The sequence below is a fragment of the Hemicordylus capensis genome, chromosome 3 (genome assembly GCF_027244095.1).
Source record: "Hemicordylus capensis ecotype Gifberg chromosome 3, rHemCap1.1.pri, whole genome shotgun sequence".
In the NCBI taxonomy this organism is placed as follows: Eukaryota; Metazoa; Chordata; class Lepidosauria; order Squamata; family Cordylidae; genus Hemicordylus; species Hemicordylus capensis.
In genome coordinates this window covers 74,286,361-74,307,617 of record NC_069659.1, presented here as the reverse complement: position 1 = coordinate 74,307,617, position 21,257 = coordinate 74,286,361, and the positions used below count along the sequence as shown (strand labels likewise).

At 41.5% G+C, this 21,257-nt stretch overlaps 1 protein-coding gene across 1 annotated transcript in view; it reads right to left on the bottom strand.

The window, feature by feature from the left end:
• ROBO1 (roundabout guidance receptor 1) overlaps nucleotides 1-21,257 on the bottom strand; it is a 927,259-nt gene that overhangs the window by 145,974 nt on the left and 760,028 nt on the right. The window contains 2 exon segments of the mRNA XM_053306810.1: nucleotides 17,365-17,492; nucleotides 21,027-21,165. Coding sequence (XP_053162785.1) covers nucleotides 17,365-17,492; nucleotides 21,027-21,165 — 267 coding nt within the window.

Genomic DNA, 21,257 nt, shown 5'->3' with positions numbered 1-21,257 from the left:
TATATAAATATATAATATTTAAGTCTCTATGGTACCTAATCACTAGGCCTCCCACAGTGTTGGCTGTGTAATTCTACACCTAGAATGCCTTTATAATTCTATTTGTTAGCTATGCTCTCAGCACACGTACACAGTTACGAATATTGAGATATGTTATTACTACTGAGCTTTAACATTCATGGAAACATTAAAAGATAAGCAGTTGCTTCAATTCAGAGATCTGTGTGTTTCCCCGAGAAGTGTGCATGTAGTGCCTAAGTGTATCAGAATTTTCACACCTAAAAGCAAATGCTAAATCAGGATAAATAGATTTGGATTTTAACAGTTAGTTTAACAGTTAGTTAAATTTTATAGAAAATTTTGGGTGTGTACATTAATTACATTATAGGAGCTCCTGCATGGATGCATGCATGCATGCAAGTTAATTTCTTTATGAGTGTTGAGATGTTTTAGTTGCAAACATGTTAATGATATTTAAATTAAATATATGATTGCTAGCAATGGATGTAACACAATTCTCTACTATAGTAATAAAGTCTGTGTTTTTCTCTAATAAGGATAAAAACAGATAAAACTGTTTTTTCTTATTCAGTTACAGGAAGTTATCATCTTGATAAAATGATCCCTAAATATAGTTTAGGATATATGCTGAACATTTTTAGAAACAACATACCATAGCATTCAAAGCATTTTAACAAAAAGACCACAACTAGGAGTCCATAGCATATAACAATACTGGCTGTTGGTTGGTTGGCCGCACAGTGAATAACCTTCCTATCAGGAAGAAGGGGAACACCAGAGGTCTTTGTGATGTGCAAGACATTTGGGGGCTATAAAGAAGCATAACTTCATGTCATTTTTCAGAGGCTTTTACTGATGGGAAAAGGCCACCTCCTTGCTAGCCAGGGAAGAAAATCATCATACAGTTTTCTTCAGTCTGCAGACTTTGATAATCTCTAGCTTAGCTGCCAGGCCTAGGAAGAAATAACTGGTTTGGTGCAGTCCACTGCCCCATGCCTGCCGGGCAAATCAAATCTTTTATTTTTATTTTTTTTTAAAGCACCGCTGCGTGGCAGAAACGAGTACTGCCAGCGGGCGTGCAGGCACACGAGGAGGGAGACGGCAGCAAGAGCTCCATCTCTAAGCCTGCCTGCCTCCTAAGTTACAGCCTCTCTGCACATGTTTTCTCTTCGGGTACTTATTCTTACCACATGCTGGCTGCTGAGCACGGCAGCTCTAGTCTCCTCTCGCTCGTGCACAGACTTCCTGGTTGCTACAGTGCTTGGGCTTTCTCTTGCTTTCCTGCTTCCTCTTACAAAACATGACTCTGTGCTTGCTTGCTGATTTCCTCTTCCTTTTGCCCTTCCTCTCCTATTTTGCCCCCCTTTTTTACAGACCTCTTGTCTTGTTCCCTTCCTTCCCCCCCCACCTTTTTGGTCTACTCTTTTCCCCTTTTTGTCTCTTTCTCTTTACAGAGTTATTCCTCCCCTGCCCCCCACCCTTGCTGTCTTATGTAAATTCAACCTTTCTGTGGAGTAGGGAAACCCCACCCTGCAAAGTTCAGCAACAGCACCAAATAGCCCCTCAAACTCCACACAGGAACAAGAAGAGTTCCCACAGTTCAGCTGGAACAAAGCTTTGCCTTCTACTTGTAGCCTTAGTTTCTTTTTACTGTGTAGAAAATCTCAATCTATTTCCCCCCACCTTCTGAAGGAAAGAAAAGGGCAGGATGAGTTCCCCTTTTACTATTCAGCAAAAAGTGAACTTTCCCAAACAAGCTTGACAATGAAAGAGAGAGAGAGAGAGAACATGCATATCTGAGAGTAGTTCTCTTCCGCATTGCCTCAGGCAGTGGCTGCTGCTCCTGCTCTTGTTGCTTAAGAGGGATTTCACTGACTCCCTCTTGTTGCTGTTGCCACCGCCTCGATCCTTCGGGTGCCCGTACACCTGCTGTCAGCCCCCATCCCCACTGTACAGTGGCGCTTTAATAAAAGTTAAAAATAAAAGTTTTAATTTGCCCCAGCCTGACTTGATCCCTTTACCCAACCCGCCCTCAAGGGATGGCCTCCGAAGCTCTTCAGGTCCAGGCTCCAAAATTACCTAGGTGCGCCCCTGGTTTGGTGGACATCTAACCATGAAAATCTTGGTAGAATCCATCTTGCCTCCCAGACTGAAGAAGTACATTATCACTGTTTTAAAGGGCCTTGTGCAATTGTGCAGAGTACACATTTAGGAAAGCTGTGTTCTAAACTTGCATAAAAATCCAAGATATTTAGGGGCTTAGCTGGGCCCTAAATAACCATTTCTTAAATCAATATTAGCACATTTTGTGTTTTCTAGATTGTGCATATTGTCAAAATGCATGTTCTTTTTCAAAAAGCTTTAAACTGTCATCAAAATCTCAAGGAAACCTGTAGATAATCAATTAGATCAGTTGGTAAGATGGTTAACAACTCTTTGATCAGCGGCTACCAAAAAATAAACATGAATGATGGACAATAAATCACTAGAGTGAAGTAATTTCTGACCTTTAGTAATGTTAGTGATACTTAATAATAAGCACTGCAGGCTGAAACAGATACAGTTTCAAAAGAAACCTGAACGACAGAGCTTTGCACAGAAAGAACACACATATGGTAGACTTTTGCAAGCTGTTTCATCTTTTCAAAGTGAAGATGAACCATGAACTGACTGCAATACTCAACATGCACCTTCATGGCCAGAACCATGAAATCATTATCATTTGAAAATTAACATGCTATGTAAAGCATTTTCTACTATTCATAAAGTTAGAACGTGAAATATATGTGGAACTTTATTATAATTTATTATAGCTTCATAACTGAGCCAGCGTGGTGTAGTGGTTAGAGTGCTGGACTAGGACCGGGAAGACCTGAGTTCAAATCCCCATTCAGCCATGATTCTAGCTGGGTGACTCTGGGCCAGTCACTTCTCTCTCAGCTTAACCTACTTCACAGAGTTGTTGTGAGGAGAAACTCAAGTATGTAGTATACCGCTCTGGGCTCCTTGGAGGAAGAGTGGAATATAAATGTAAAATAAAATAAATAAAACTTTGGAAATAAAACTTTCTGGGTTTGGAACACTGTTCACAATTATGGGTAGAGCTCAGATGTTTCTAAATTCAGGTCTGGTTCATAACTGCACACTAGGGCACTATAGCCTTGCTGCTGATATCCCCTTCCACAAACTTGAAGTAATAAATTGGAAGAAAGCAATCAGCAAAGAGGACTGGATAAGTTCCAGGAAAAGAGGACCAGTAGAGAGGGGCTGATGGTGGGCTCTTCCAAACTTTGTGATCTTGTAAGGCTCTTCAGACAAAAACACCAAGAATGCTCTACAAAATCTCAGAAAACTGAATATATTGCAAGGCAAGCTAGGGAGAGCTGACTACTCTCTCTCTCTTTCACACACACACACACACACACACACACACACACACCAGTTTAACGAACAGCAGTTGGCATTATCCAGCAAAGTTAAACAATAGTAAGCATTGCAGGATTTCAGTCGAAGAGGTTTAAAACACATGCTTAATTGAAATCATTGGCTTGGATGCACTGGCAAAGTGAGAAAAGTTTATAGCCCTTTTTGGACTTTGCATAACTGTGTATGCTGTACATGTTACAATGCTGACAGGAATGAACCAACAAGTCCTGACCCCCACAATATGCTCCCTGCTGCCCACAGCAGTTCAGTAAGGATGCTAAGGAGTTCCCCCTGTATATAGCATTTGTCTCTGCTGACAAACACAGTACTCATGTATGGAGGGGTGGCACTGTGGAGCATACAGGCATGGGAGACAGAGCTTCTCAGTGTTCTTTCATTGGCATTGTACCTGGTTACATATTGTCTGAAGAATTTATATGACACGGCAAAACTTATGTTAAGTGTAAAAAATGTTATCAAATATGTTTTGCATGCAAAGTATGAATCAAATGCTACTTGCACAATGGAGCTTTCACACCCTATTGAATCTCCCTGTACTCCCTCAAAAGGGAGAGCCCACCCCAGAAAAGCAGATGTGTAGCAGGAACTGCTAAGGAAAGAGAGGTTGGGCAGAATTGGCGGGGGGGGGGGTCATGATGATTATCTTCCCATTTGCACAAGATCATGTTTAGAGTCAAACCTCTGCTGAAACCAGTCTTATATTATTATTATTTCTTGTTTGACAGGTGTTATTGATTGGTTTGTTCAGACATCATGTCCTTCCCAAGGACCTGGGATGGCTGAAATTTATTATCAATGTTGTTGCTGTTATTATTATAGATATTGTCGCAGAATATAGGCTGTTCCCAGTAAAGCTGCTTTTTGTAATTGGCTGATGGTGATTTCTGTGGCCCCTATGGTGTTGAGGTGCTCTTCGAGTTGTTTTGGAATTGAACCTAGGGCGCCAATTACCACTGGGATTATTTTGGTCTTTTTCTGCCACAGCCTTTCAATTTCAATGTGTAGATCTTTGTATTTGGTGATTTTTTCTATTTCTTTTTCTTCTATTCTGCTATCCCCTGGTATTGCTATACTGATTATTTTGACTTGTTTTTCTTTCTTCTCAACTACAGTTATATCTGGTGTATTGTGTGGCAGAAATATTATGGGACTGCCAACTTGTAGTCGGAAGTCCCATCATATTTTTGCATCTTCATTTTCTACCACTTTTTCAATTTTATGGTCCCACCAATGTTTGGCTACAGGTAGCTTGTATTTTTTGCAGATGTTCCAGTGTATCATCCCTGCTGCCTTGTCATGCCTTTGTTTGTAGTCAGTCTATGCGATCTTTTTACAACAGCTGATTAGGTAGTCCACTGTTTCATCTGCTTCTTTACAAAGGTGGCACTTATTTATTATTTATTTACACAGTCAGACAGGTGTTATTGACTGGTTTGTCTGGATAAAACACTGTTTCATCTGCTTCTTTACAAAGGCGGCACATCATCATTATTATTATTATTATTATTATTATTATTATTATTATTATTATTGACTATTTTATTTGGAGTATGGACATCCATAGGGGTTTTTATGGGGTAGGGTGGGGTAAGCCAGCAATCCTATGCCCCTCTTCTTGGGAGTATATCCCACTGAATTCATCGAGAAATGACTCAGTTTGGGCAGAGCAACTGTCCCCTCTTCCCTCCCACTCCAGCCACCCATGATATGGAGAGGGCACAGCATTATATCTACATCACTATTTCAATATAATGTCCCAATGCAATATATAGCTTGCTCAATCATTTCAATGTATTTACAAATTTTGCTACAAAATTTGAACATTTGTTATCAAATGCTCATATATTAATTTACTGAATTTTAACAACAATTGAGTAAATAATATATTGTACACTAAAGTGATAAGAAGAATAGGACCTCAGGGCATTTGTATGTTCGGTAAGTCTTAGCAGACATTCTGTTTTCCAGCTGCTCTTAGTTTATCTAAGTGAGGTCAGAAAGCTACCTTTCTTTCTCATTAGCTTTGAAGATTTTTATCAGTACACTTGAAAGAGTTAAGTCAGCTGACAGACTTCTCAGATAATTGATAAAAATCTAAAGTAGTGTCATAATTTACAGGAGTAATAAAAGATAAAATGGTTCCTCCTTTAACCTATACAACCAAAAAGATGTTTTGCATGATTTATTTTTCTGTAAAGATGCTGCTAAAGAAGTGCTACCTTTGCAGGTCTATGTGGGATACAGAACAAATCTATCGTTTGGAGCTTCCTAATACAGTACGTCTCTTTTGCACATGAGCCAGTAGAAACATTCTATGTCAATTTTTGTTAATCTAAAGAAGACATAGGCTTCTAAAGTTCATCTAATGGAATTTTAGTGTAAAAACCAGGGCATGATAGACGACCTATATATTGTATGAAGCTGATCCAGGGTTCCTTTAGACACATAACAGGGATTGTGCATCCTCCATGTGAATTCATTTTTTGCTTTGAGCATAAAGCACCTGAGTTTCAAATCCAAAAGCTATTTGTAAGAGTAGGAGACTATGATCTTAAAGACAAAAAATTCTACAGCTCTCTGTAAGTGCCGTCAAGTTGATTTTGACTCCTGGCACCCACAGAGCCCTGTGGTATTCTTTGATAGAATACTGGAGGGGTTTGCCATTGCCTCCTCCCATGCAGAATGAGATGATGGCCTTTCAGCATCTTCCTATATCGCTGCTGCCCTATATAGTCCTAGCAGGGATTCCAACTGGCAACCTTCTGCTTGTTAGTCAAGCATTTCCCCTCTGCACCACTTAAGGTGCCACAACTCGCTGTACTATGGCTATAATTTCTAGTGACTAGCCCAGTTGCAGTTTTGCCAAGTTCCAAACCTAACACTAGCAGAGTGACTTTCACTACTTTCATTTTTTTTAACTTTGGCAAGACAAAGTTAAAGTAAGAGCTTCAATGTGCTTATTCTCACACAGTGCTACACATTACCTAGTGCAAGGAAGGCCCTTTTCAGAGAAACAGAGCCTTGATGTGCCCTGGTGTCATCTTAGAAAGCATACATGTAACAGTTGGAAATGTAGTCCTTCCCAGCAGTGGTGGCTGGTAGTTCCTGGAATTTGGGGTGGGGGCATAGCTAGGCAGGGCAGGTGATAGGTGGAGCCACAGATAATGAGAGGTGGAGCCGATCTGGGCAGGTACAGAGGTGGAACCAGGACTGGGTGGGTACCTTGGCAATGAGTAGCAAAGTGTAGATTTGTAGCTAACGTGGGATCAAAATACAAACACACATGCACAGACCACACAAATATCAATTGCTCATCAGCAGAGATAAAGAGATATGTGGGAAACATCAGTTGCTTTACAGTGCTTAACAGGACCACAGCAGTGTGAAATGTGTATCTAATATGGCAGGATCTAATCACAAGCACACACACAAACACAGGAAAAGAACTGTACAAGCTACAAGTAAAGCACAGACCAGCTAAAAAAGGCTCCTTCTGAGCATAGTAAAAGCATTCCGAAGTCACCAGGGCAGCTCTGTCTGCCTTATTATTTTTTAAAAATAATGAATATGAATACTACAAACAATAAATAACAAGAAAGAACTCTGAGCCAGAGTGTACAACAGTTAGTGTGCTGGACTAGAGTGGGGAAATCCAAGTTCAAATCCCCATTCAGCCATGAAACTCACCGCATGACTCTGGGACAGTCACTTAGCTCTCAGCATAAGCTTTCTAATAGGTAGGGATGTGCCAAACCAGCTTGGACAGCTGTGGGTGGTTCAGGGACCAGTTCCTTTAAAAACCAGGTAAGCAGGTCCTTACCTGCTCCTCCTCCGCCCTACCACTTTTTCAGGTGTGGCACTTGCTTTCCAAAAGGCTGTGTGAGGCTGCACTGCTGCTCCCAGCAGCCTGTGCAGCATCAGAACACACACAGCTACCAGCATGCACGGTGACCATGTGTGTGGGCAACATTTTGTTGCTGACCATGCAAATGGTTACCGTCAGTGGTGGATTAACCGAGAGGCAGAGTAGGCATTTACCTACGGCAGCAAAAATTTGAGTAGCAGCAAATTTTGCCCCTCATCAAATTTTGCCACCCCTCTCTGAGGGCCTATGGGTGGCAAAAAGCTAAATCCGCCCCGGTTACTGTGCATGCATGTTGGCTATGTGCATGCCACAGCTCCATGTAGGCTGTTGGTAGTAGCACCACAGCTGGGTGTGGCCCTTTGGAAAGCAAGCACCACACCAAGAAAATTGGTGGGGTGGTGAAGGAGCAGGTAAAGACCAGCTTACCTGGTTTTTAAAGTAAGCAATCACTGCCTCGCCAAACTGGTTCAGATGCAGGCACCCGAGCCAGTTTGGCTCTTCCCTAAGGAGGCACTGAACCAGTTTGGGCACATCCCTCATAGGGTTGTTGGCAGGATATATTTAACCATGAGCAGCACTCTGGGCTTCATGGAGGAAGCACAGGCTATAGATATTGAAGTAAATAAAGTCAAAGGTAAAGCAGAGACCAGCTATAGAAGTACTAATGCATTATGGGCAGCTATGCCTGCTTACAAGGGCAGCTATGCCTGCCTATTTCAAAATTGCCTACATAAATAATAGAAAAATCACAGGCTTTTCAATTATGTTTCCTGTCACAGCGATGAACCATCTCCTCTAACTTAGAAGAGACCATGGGAAGCAAATATGCTTGGGGATACTCTCTCCCTACTCCATGCCTGCTGAACAGTTTGGTGCTACTCTGCCTGGGTGCCCACCACTTAGCCAGTGTGTCCATCCTAGCAAACACCACATATTTTTAAAAAGAGATCACTTCCTTAATCCTTGCCCAATGAACCAGGGCTCCCAATGGAAATATTAATGTTACAGATACTGGTTAGCTTTCTACATATCAAATGATTTTTAAAAATATTTTCCTTCCAACAGAATCCATTCCTTCTCTACATCCACCACATCCACATGGAAAGCCACTTCTACAATTACTTGAAAAGCAGTTTGGACTCAGAAATCCATGCATATGCCCTAAAAGGACTTACAGGCTTTATGCCAGTTTCTAACCTAATTAGCCCAGTCTTACAGTTTGCTGTTTCTTCCAATGTTTTATGGCATGTCATTTTGAGAAAGTGCCACAATGTTTTGCAAACAGAAGAGATCATAGTAAAAGGGAGAGAAGGCAAAAGTAGCATTCCTCTTCTCCAAAGCAACTCAAAGAAGCCAACAAAAGATCAGACTCACCGCCAGCCAGCCTGCCTGCTCTCTAAACAAAATGATGATTGGATTATCCTGCAGAGCTAAATGTAAAAGACTTCCCAAACCTCTGGGCACTCTGACTGGTTGCCTGACGAATCAATCACCCTAGTCCATCTCTAGGACTGCCCAATTTGCAAAAATAAAAGTGAGCATGCTTATTGGCTCCTGCCTTATTAAGATCAATATTTTTGAAGACCTGGGGCTTTTCATTTGTTCTGAGCTACCATCGCCCACCCTCACAACTCTTAAAGCAGCAGAAGGCTGCAGGAAAGAGCAGCAAGGAACAACAGAGGAAGGCAGTAGGCACACAAAATGGAAGCAGAGATAACATGGCTGACTGAGAAATTTAAGTGAGTGCTGCCCACTTTGCCCAAAGATAAGATGCTTATAACTTAACTAATTAATTTATCTATCTATCATATTCTGTAATGTTGCCTTGCATAATGCTCTAGTGTTGCCTTCCAAGATGGTGCTATGGCTCTGTTTCCCTTAAAAGAATCCCACTGACACTGGACAAAGCATAGACTGCACTATGGGAACAGTCACCTCTGCACTGTGTCGGGGAGCTGTGCAGAGTATACGGCTAAAGCTCCACCAAGACTTAAATTATGAGCAGGGAGTCATCACTGGCTCCCACTGTTCCTTCTAAGGCATGTGCACGTCTGTGTGCTCACAGGTTTTCTGATGTCCACTCAGTTAATTTTAGATACCATTCAGGTTGAATTAGGAAGGCCCAGCTCTGAATATATGTGTGCACACAGTGCCTTGATACTGCTGCCCAGAACAAAACTCATTCTGCACAGAAATGAAAAAAATTAGAGGGACCACTGCTCCCAAGACTTGCCATGAAGACCATTGCACTAGCAGATTTCTCTCAGGTGAAAGGTAATGTTTAAAATAGCCTGGCCACAGTGATCCATGGTCTGTTAACTTCCAGACTGGACTATTGTAATGTGTTCTGTGTGAGGCTGCCCCTGAAGACAGTTTGGAGGCTGCAACTAGAGCAGAATGCAGCAGCAAGACTGCTGATAGGTACTTCTGGCTGATGCACATCACACTGGTCTTAAAGCAGGCCTGCTCAACTTAGGCCCCCCAGCTGTTTTTGGACTACAACTCCCACAATCCCCAGCCATAGTGGCCAATAGCCAGGGATTATGGGAGTTGTAGGCCAACATCTGCAGGAGGGCCGAAGTTGAGCAGCCCTGTCTTAAAGGAACTGCACTGGTTGCCATTTGCCACCGTTTTAACACTGACTTCAAGGTTTTAACCCTGAGCATCCTGGGCCCCAAATACCTGAAGGAACGCTTTCTCCCATATAGATCTGCCTGTCAGTTAAGATCTGTAGGAGAGGCCCTCTTGGTAGTGCCACCACCGTCAGCAGTTAAAGGGGTAGGGGCACATGAGAGGGCTTTCTCTGTGGTGGCCCCTAGCTTGTGGAATGCCCTCCCCCTGAGTTGCACTAAGCTCCGACATTGTGCACATTCAGGAGAATGGAGAAGACGCACCTCTTTACCCTGGCCTTTCACTAGAGATGTAGTAGTTCTTCCCATCTCAAGCACTGTATTTTTGATTTTATGGTGTTGTATTTTAATTATGTTTTATATTGGTTTTAATGTAACCCGCTCTGAGATCTTTGGGCAGGCTAGAAATGTAAATCAATCAAACAATCAATCAATAAAATCATTGTAGACGTATGTTTTACACATGGCTGCAGATGATTTGCTACTGAACATGACAAGTTGTGTTTTAGGGACAGTTAAAAGAGCAGAGACGTAATTAGGGTAGGGCAGGCAGGGCACGTGCCCTGGACACCACTTGAGGGAGGGCACATAATGCAACTGATGCCCCCTAGTGCCCCCTCTCACCCACACAAAATTTTGCCTTTGGCTGGGCGCCAAGTGCTGCTGTGGCACCGCGTCTCGGCACTCCCCCCCACCCTCGCAGTTGCGTAGTGCCGCGAGATGAGATCTCCAAGACTCCGTCCCCAGCGTGTCATCATCCACACACTCTGCTGTGCTCGGTCTGGCTCTTCTCTCGTGCAGTGCTGACTGAGGAGGATCATCGATCGCCACCCTGGCTCGCTTGTTGTTGCTGGCTGCTTCAATAAAGTGTGTGCCTCTGCTCCAGACCAAGGTGTGTGCGTGAGGTTTGTTTTGTTTTGTTTTATTTAATTAAATTTACATTGGGGAGGGTTGAGGTCAGATAACGTTTGGGAGCTTGGCTGGGCTGCTTGAGTTCAGTTGGCTTCATTGGTTCTTCTAAGGGGTTCTTCTCAGGGGGGTGTCTTCGGGGTGGCAGGGCGGCGGCTGGCGGCGTGTGTGAATGCGAGATTGAATGGTAAAACAGAGGATGGTGTGGTGTTGAATGCCTCCCCTAACCGGCCCCTTGCCTCGAGTCCTCTGTGTACCTGAGAGCGAGGAGGAGCCGGCAGCTCCTTGGCCCGCACCCGCTGGGTGTAGCTGCCATTGGCGTCCATGCCTGCCGTTTCCTCCCTAATAATGGCGGCTTGCTTGCACTGTATGCAAGCCGCGCCGCTACCGGCTCCCTCACTCCGCCATTTACTGTACTAGCAACTGCGATGAGAAGCTCCCTTCACCCCTGTTGAGGGGGGAGCTTCTCGCCGCCGCTGTTAGTACAGTAAATGGGGGCAATGCATACATTGCCGTTTACTGTAATAACAGCAACAGCGAGAAGCTCCCCCTTTGCCCCTCGCCGCGAGAGTCCTCTCAAGAGTCCTCCCCTCGCCATGCTCCCCTCGCCAAGAGTCCTCCTCTCACCGTGGCTTGCAATGCATTGCCATTTACTGTAACTAGTAGCGAGGGAGTTAGGGAGCTGGCGGGAGTGAAGGAGCCGGCGGTGGTGTGGCTTGCATACATTGCCGGCAAGCTGCCATTATTGGGGAGGAAACGGCAGGAATGGACGCTGATGGCAGCTACACACAGCGGGCGCGGGCCGAGGTAAACACAGTGCCTGTGTTGTGTATCTGAGCTGAGACAGAGGGAGGGAGGGAGCCGGCGTCCAGAGATGGGTTGACACTTGTATAATACATTTGGCTCTGGATGCTGCACTTAATTCTTTCTAAAATTTGTGTCATTCCAAGTCTTCCCACTCCATTGTTCCAGAGAGAGAAAAGTAAATATTGGTCTCAAAAGACTCCAAGGTAAACTGGGTAGAAAGCTGGAATGAAATTAGGCTTTGAATCATGTAAGAGTAATGGGGCGGTGGGAGGAACTCTCTTACAGCCAAGGCTGTATAAGCAAAATTAATGAAGTGGAATGAAAAGAGAATCAGAACTTGTATACTGCACAGTCCCTCCCTCTCCCACAGTAGTTCAGGTGTCCTTTTAAGATGAATCAGTCTAGCAATGGTTTAGTTTGAAGTCAAAGTTACATGACTTTATTGATAACTTATTTGCCATATTATTTTGTTGCTATTGTGCTGGATAAATTCAACAGTAAAAAGCAGAGATAGAGAGATAATTGAGAGGATAACTTCAAAAGGACAGTATTTTCTTATGTTTTAGAACTCATGTCTTATGCTTTAGAATTCATTCTTATGATTAAGAACTCAATATGTATTACCCTGCAGCTAGATAGGGCTCCCAGACATTTCACCTTGAGAAAACTGATCAGATCTGTGCTTGATTAGCTTCAGTATGCTGCAGGATCTGTTTTCCCCCAGACTGGGCCCAACCATTGCTACTGTTAGTGTCTGAGGGCTGCTGCTGTTTAAACATCAAACCCAAGTCTGTGGCTTAAAAAATAATAATGCCAGTAGATTTCATGAAATCCACCCACAACCACCAGTCTATTTGCCTCCATTAATTCAGCTTTTATTATGCTGAATTTTGAAATATGAATGCTTTTGGCCTTTTGCCATGATGCATGCAATTTTTATTACATCATTACCTGTTTACCTGGACAATGTTCATCTCCATCTAACATCCTGATATTAAGCACATGTATTTATTGTTGTTTTCTAAAATAATATAAAGGAAAAAATATGGTAGAAGCCAAAAGTCTGTGTTAATTCTTTCTCTCTCTCTGCCTCTGTTAACCTGTAACTCCCAGCATACCCAGCTTCTGTTTTACAATTCAGTGCACATTATAAATACCTTACAGTGAGCAAGCCAACCAAATAGCTTTTAAATGCATTTTTCTGGGCACTAGACAATTAAACCATGTCTGGCTGTTAGTGTCAGATGTTTGGACGGGGTGTGTGTGTGTGCGTGCGTGCGCGCGCGCAGTGGGGGCGCAATTTCAGTGCTTGCCCTAGGTGCCATTTTCCCTAGTTAAGCCTCTATAAAAGAGATACACTTATTCTCCATATTTTAGTTAATCCCTAATGGTCCCATGTAAGGAAGCTAAACGAAGAAGCAGCTCTTTCCATTCTAGTATTGAAATAGTTTGCAGTTGATCAGAATGAGTTGAGGAGCACCGTGCAATAAAATGCAGGGAGAGTTTATGAACAACATGCAGAAAGTTTTAAAGATTGTGGAGCACTTGCTTGACTAAAGACATCTAACAGACATACTGAGATAGGGCTCTCTTTAGAGTGTCACAAAACCAAGTTCATCACAGAGCTTTTTAAAAGTCAGGATAAACTATTTTGAAAGAGTTTTTTGAATTGGATAGAAGACATACAATTGTAGGTCTCACAATGTTAAACTTGCTTGAACAAGAAGAAAAGGCTCTGTTTTCTGGTGCTTTTCTTCAGATATTGTCACTATCTACAGAATATTAGTATATCTTTATCTCCTGTGTTATTACATTAGATATCTGGAAAGAATTACATTCAACATTGGCAAAACAGGAAATCTTTTCCTAGCAGTTACTAAAAAGTCATTTTCTATTAAGGCATTTTGGAACAATAAACATTAGTGACTTAGAACAACATTGCATAGAGAGTGGCTGATATTCAGATTAATGTTGTGCATGTGCTGCAGAGCAAAGACAATGTTTGCAAAATCCTCAAGGACATATTTTCAGAATCCATAGTGGGCTTCAGAGGGAAGGAGAGATCAGCAAAAAGAGCCTGTCTTCTGTAGTGTGTGCACAGCACTATGTGAATGTCAGGCAGTAAGCTTTGTATAAGTACCATATTTTGTGTGAAATTGATACATACCATGAATATTTTGAAGGCTATAAAACATCTTATATGGTGTGTTTTATATTAAAACACTTGATTATGGATAATAAACACATTCTAATTATCAGTTGTTTACTTGTGAATTATCTTATTTGTTTGAAATTTTTACATGTTGGACTTTTACGCCTTTGTATTTCCTTCCTTTTATGAACAATCCTGACTGAAGCTACCTAGTTTTGAAGAGATTTTCAAGAGAGAGAAAATCAAGGTGCTAGGGAATATGAGAAACACATGTCAGTTTTATTTGAGCCATATATCTTCCAAGACTAACAAAAATGGAACAGCAAAGTCAAGATATTAATAGAGCTCCCCTCACAGTGAAGACAGGAATATTAATACAGAACAGTGACATAACATTCTCTTTGGATAAGTTATTCAGAATATTATTTGGAAATCACCTCTTTTGAAATATTTGTCTATTCTGTTTGTATGTCTAATGCATGTGTCTAATGCAGTCAGTGTGATTTAATTAAGACATCAATAGATTTATGAAATTCAGGGTGTGGAGGATCACATCTCTCAGATTGTTTAATTGGAACTCCTTGGATTGTTTCATTGCAGTTCTCAAAGAAAGAAGAAGCCATTTGTAGCACTCAGTGAAAGTTCATTTCCTGAAGAAACAATTGCTAAGCATGCTGAAAAGCCATAAAATGGTCAGCACAGACATTCTAAGAGAAAATAATGGATTTAGATACCTTTTATTTCTTATCAAGACAAAAACTAACAAGAGTGTGTTTAGATTTTCTTAATGGCTTAGGGATTCTAGAGATAAAACATGATTGCTTGGCAAACAGCTTAAGATGGAAATCCATTTTCAATTCTTTTTAGGATAAGAGGCACAATAATTTCTTCTTTGATATAGCCTCTTCATTTTGCAGGGAATTGAACCAGGTCTTTTATAATAATTCCTCTTTAAATTCATTTTGAGATAAACTAAATAACTGATCCTGGCAAACAGGAAGGAGAATGACCACCATTGAAAAAGAAACATAGTGATCAGACATTATAGCTTTTTTGAAATTTTACGGAGAATCACAAGCCAAGTTCACATTCAGTCTAGCATAAGCTCCTATAATGGATTCAGGTACAAAATGGGAGTTGAATAAGCTAAACTCCACTTTGGCCTGAAACCTGTTGCAGAAGCTAGAGTGCCTTGGGCTCAGAGAAAGAACATGATTTGCTGTACCACCATAAATTGCATAAAGCATTTTAGAACTTTGCAAATGTTGGTCTCAGTCCTTCTAATATTTACAGGAGAGACACAAGGGGGGCACTGGAGCTGAGATAGCAAATGCTGCGTTGTCACAGACTGCTCTCCCCTCTAGGGCTGGTTCCATCCCTGCAGGGATTAAAGAGGGTGTGGGATGAAGAGAGAATACTGCTTGCTAACAGCCTCTACTCACTGCCCAGGGTCTACTTTCAAATAGAGGCTGTATGGCCTGGTCCAATCTCCTCACAAGTTGCAATGCTTTGCAAGGATCAAATAGGGGATTCCAATCCAACTCTTGCAGGGAGCAGGGTGGGCAGCTGTCTCTCCTAACCACACTCTGCTTGTGAGTTGCAAGGGCCAGATCAGGGGTTCCCAACTGGACTTGCCTCTCCTGGCCCCACTCTCTTTGCAAGTTGCAAATCAGGGACAAGCATTTCTAAGGGGAGCAAGACCAGGACAAGACTTATAAAAGTCGGATCAGGAGCTCTGGATACAAATCATGCAAGCCTTTGACGCAGAAAGCCCAGCTCCCAAACCCCACTGATCTCATGTCTGGCAGTTGTTGCCACTGTCCTTGCCTCCACTTTCCTTCTTCCTGCTGCCCCAGTGTCCCATAGGTGGGAAGTAGGAAGTGGCAGGGAAGGAGAGGAAGATGATGATGGCTAGGACACTGGCAGTATTGGGGAACTAGATGGCAACCAAGGCAACGGATTGATGGAGGTCCTACTCTGTTTTCCAAACAACTCTGCTGTTTACAACTCAAAATTATCTGTCATTTAAGTAACACTTCTGGAGCAAGCAGGATTATCTAGATCCAAAGTACTTGAACATGTTTGACAGCTGGTGTCTTGATATAGAGGCAGTTTTGATGTTTCAGGCATTAAGACAATAATAAAATAAACTTGTTCAATAGCATCCCAGGATCCAGCATCGTAGGATAGTGAGTCAAATCTTAATCCCGTCAGCGCTTTCAATTGGAAAAGTATATTGAGAATACTGTTTTTAAGCACAAGTCTAACTACAAATCTGTTTCTCTCATATGCAAAACACAGAAAAGAATCACAGAACTATACAGTCCATCCCTCAGTTATGAAGCATGATCAGCACTTCCCCATTTCAGTCCACAATATGCCACAAGCAGAAAAATCTCCTTAATTACCAAATAGCTGAAATTATCCATGCCTTTGTTTCTACACCTTATTTCTAAAAAAAAAAAAAGAGTTGTCTTCAGATTAAGTATCAAGGTTTGACAAAAAATAAAACTGCCAGAGAAGTTTGGATTTTTATGCAAAGCCAAACAAACAATTAATTCAGTAGTATATATATAGTAGTAGGGAATATACACAGTATTGAATATCAAAATAAGGGTTTTTTTTAGCAAACATTGAGAAATCCAGATGTACCAGAGTCTAGAAACTAATTCATGAAGAACAGAGAACAAGACAGAAGATCACAACCATTAGCTGAGGGGCAAAATTGTATGACATCATTGTCTGCTTTTTAGCCAGGAAAGGAAGCAAGGGATTATCTGACGAGTGAACATCTGGAATGTATATATAAAGCCAGTGACAGATTTTCACACATACTCATTCATTGAGTTCTGAGGATTTTCCAGTGCAAGAGAAACGGTAGTTCTGTTTTAATAACATGTTTTCTTATATTAAGTATGAGTGTAATGAGTAAAAGTATTGATATAGTTCAATCTATACTAAACAGGGCTGTATGTTTTTAAGAAGTAGAAATACATAGACACATGCTTTAAAAATTAAATTTAATTAATTAATTAATTAATTAATTAATTAAATTTTATGTGTTTCCATTAGCTAGAAGCAAACATTACTGTACCAAAGTTTGCAATACTGAAAACAGACAAATGCACTACCTGTAGTTAAAATACAGTGGTGATAACAAAGAATATTTGCTTATTTTTAATTGAATTATTCAATGCAATTTCAAGCATACAACCATTTTTGCCCATTTATTAACCCATTCACTATTCATATAATTAATAATGTGCTTCTGAGAGCTTTGGGGTACAAAATGTCTTCATCTTCCCTTTTCTGGATAGAGATTAACTCTTTGCACACACTGAAATAAAATCACATTTGAAATGCTTCAATAGTTCAGTTGAAATAGTTCAGTTAAACAATCAAATCAGAGACGGTTTTTTGGTAATGCTTGCTCCTGCAGTACGTATTATTTATGAGGCCAATAAAATTACTACTTGGAAAACTCATTCTCTTTCCTTTTCAGATTAGAAACAGAATCTCAAAGTGATTCTTACCTTGAACTGTTAGAGTTGCTGATGCTTCTGCTTTTCCAACCATATTTTCTGCAACACAGGTATAAGAACCCATGTCCCCTGCCATAACTTTTCGGATTTTCAGTGTGTGGTCATCACGGATTTCATATCTATACAGAGAGAAGCTTATTTATTGTTGTAATAATGATAATTAACAATAATATTATTATCATAATAAACCATTTTGAAACAAACAAAAAAAGTTCTCAAACCACTTTACATAGAAAGAATAAAGGAGAAGGAGAAGGTTCTCTTCTCCTAAAGGGCTCACAATCTAAAAAGAAAAACGAGGCAGACGCCAGCAACAGCTACTGGAGGGATACTGTGCTGCAAGTGAACAGGCACAGTTGTTCAGAGGCGTAACTATAGGGGGGGCAGGGGGGCACGTGCCCCAGGCGCCATCTTTTCTGGTCACATGGGGGGCGCCGCCATGACCAATTTTTAAATTTTTTTTAAAAAAATTTTGTTAATACAAATGTTTCCTGCTCAGTGCAGCAGCACTGCTGCAGTCAAGGGAGCGCGTCGGTGCCCCCTTCCCCATGAGTGGTCCCTTCCGCGCCGCCTGCGCGCCCCCCCCATTGCTTTGCTGGCGCCTGGCGGCCAGTCAGTGGCCTGGCTTGGCGGCAGCGGTGGGTGCTTGTGAGGAAAAACCTAAGTATAATGTAGTATGTTGGGGAGGTGATGGGGGGGCGCAGGGGGGGCGCAATTTCAGTGCTTGCCCCGGGTGCCATTTTCCCTAGTTACGCCTCTGCAGTTGTTCTCCTTTTATGAGAACCACAGCTTTAACCGGTGCCTGTTTAACTGGTTAGTAAGGATTAGACTGATAAATCATTATTTTTTATTTATTTACTTATTAATTATTTACTCATTCATTCATTCATTCGATTTCTATACCGCCCTTCCAAACAACAGAGAAACAACAAATAAATAAGAAATAAATAAGATGGACCCCTGTCCCCAAAGGGCTCACAATCTAAAAAGAGACACAAGACAGACACCAGCAACAGTTACTGGAGGTACTGTGCTAGGGGTGGACAGGGCCTGATTTGGGTCACTATTGTCTCTGATCATGGCTGGTTTTACCACAAGTTAACTTACTACAGGACATTAATGTTTTATGCTGGTTAAGTTCAAATAGCATATTAGGCAGACTAATGTAAGATCTGAGAACCCTTGGCAACAGAACCTGCGCTGGTCAGTGTAAAAGAAACCAGAGAGAGAGAGACTTTTAAATGCAATGTAAGTTCTGATTTCTTTAAATAAATTCAGTTATACTATTTAATTGCCATGCTATACTTTGTTGATTTTCCTTATAGATTTCTGTCTATCCATACCTACTAGATCAAGTTGTCAGATTAACAGGCAGATAATAATGAGGTTATTTTTGTTATTTAAAAGAAGATTTTCAGGCATATCAAGAGGTCTGCAGACTCCAGAGTAAGGATGAGCCCGGACCGATCTGGAGGCCATTCTGAAGGCCTCCAGACCGGTCCGGACATGAGGATGGTCCGGCGGTCTGGCACTGGTGTGGGGGCTCTTTAAGGGCTGGGGAGGGTTACTTACCCCCCCCACCGCATTTCCCCCACCGGCGCATTCGTTTCGAAAAGCTTTTGGGGCGGCAGGATACCTCCCTGCCGCCCCTTCCCCCAGTCATTGGCAAAAGGCTTCAAAAAGCCTTTTGCACATGCGCACGTCGCACACGCACATCACGTTTCTGTGCACGTGACACAGAGATATGATGTGCACGTGCGACATGTGCATAAGGCTTTTTGAAGCCTTTTGCGGACGACTGGGGGAAGGGGCGACAGGGAGATATCCTGCCGCCCCCAAAGCTTTTCGAAACGAACGCACCAGCAGAGGAAATGCAGCGCAGGGGTAAGTACACCTTCCCCCACCCTTAAAGAGCCCCACACACCAGTGCCGGGCCACAGCTCCGCAGTTCCATCCACATCCCTATTCCAGAGTATATGTAACATCTAGGGTTTTTATAGGTTTGGGTATCTTTGGGTATCTTAGCATGGGGCTGGAGAACGGACATTAAAAATAACTCCTCTCCAACATCCTGGCTCAGAACTTTATACATATTTACATCGACACTAAGATGCAGACATGAGTTTGCTCCTTCACTAATATACAAATAGCCAATCGGGTTGGCAGACTGGCAAAGCACATTGCAATGCACAACTTCTTGCACATGCAAAATTGGATTTTCAGCTATGTTAATCTTTAGGTAATATTTTTGTAATAGGATCCTGGGGGGATCCATTTGTGGAAATCAAAGTTCAACTGCTCTTGTATTTAGGAAGTATAGATCCCTATAGGGATTACACACAGAGAACAGCTAATCCATGGGTAAAGAGGTCCTACTGTGTGAAGGTACTATTTCAAGGCAAGTAATGTACCGGATTCACAGGGAGCAATAACATTTCAATGCATAGTACTAGAGGATCCAATTGGCATACTGTCACTTAAGAAGCAAAAAAAAGTTCTATTTAAGAACTAATTTGGGATTTGAACAAAATGAAGAAATTATCCTTTCCCTAAATGGATTTTTAAACATTATTCTCTAAATTTTATCCATGAATTATAGCTATGACAGATGACAGGTGAACTGGAGACTTTTAAAGAAGTCTCATAAGAACAGATCTATGCTTTTAATGTCATAGTTTTACACCAATTGTCACTTTGTTCTTAGTAATTTTGCTTATATTACTGCCTAATTATACAAGTCTCTGCAAAATACAGGATTAAATGTCACATACAAGGTGAAATCTGCTGCATTTGACACTATCATAGCCATTAATAGATCTTAATTTAAACCATTAAGCCAATTCTATTCTTAATTTAAACCATTAAGCCAATGATCTGACATGGGGAGCAAACACCAAAGATCTGGTGAAGAGAGCACAGCAGAGACTATACTTCTTGAGAATTCTCAGGAGGAATAATCTTTCAAATAATCTACTGTTGATGTTCTACCGCTGTACCATAGAGAGTGTGTTAACCTATGGAATCTGTGTGTGGTTTGGGATTTGCACAGTTAGGGAAAGAGCATTGCTGTCCAAGGTTGTTAAGACCGCGGAGAGAATAATTGGGTGTACTCTTCCCACTTTAGATCAAATTTATGCCACCAGGAGTTTTAACAAAGCAGTAGAGATAGTGCAGGATCCCACGCACCCTGGAAATGATCTCTTTCAGCTTCTGCCTTCGAGAAGGAGGTATGGGGTCATAAAGGCCAGGACCAGCCGCTTGAGAAATAGCTTCTATCCAAAAGCGGTTTTAGCTTTAAATGCAGCAAAATACAGTTTCTGATGGGGTTTTTGTTTTTCAGTTCTTAGAGTTCTTTAGTGTTTCTTTTAGAGTTTTTAGAGTAATGGGTATATGGGGGGGTATATTGGGATATATTCAGCTATTCTTTGTTAGGTTCTGTAGAGGTTGTTGTAGATTCTTTCAATCTCGTTGTTCTGTACAGGACAATGACAATAAAGATTTATCGTATCGTATCGTATCGTAATTCTAGTTGCAATCAAAATATAAGAAAAGTTACCATAATTTTTAAGATGGTCGTATATTTTAACGGAAACAAACAATCTATAATCTCACCAAATTATTCAAATTTCTTTAATGACTGAAGTTTACAATACCTTGCTTTAGGGAGTTCTCCATCATCCTTGCGCCATCTTACTGTGGGCACTGGATCACCACGTGCCTCACACTTAAATTCTGCACTGTCATCAACAGTTACTGCCAGATTGCTTGGTCTCTTCACAAATGATGGTCTTTCTAAACGAAGGACATGGGAAAGAGAAATTAGTGTGACAGAAGCGGCATTAGCTATGCAAATCTCATGATAACAATATTTTTTATATAGAAAC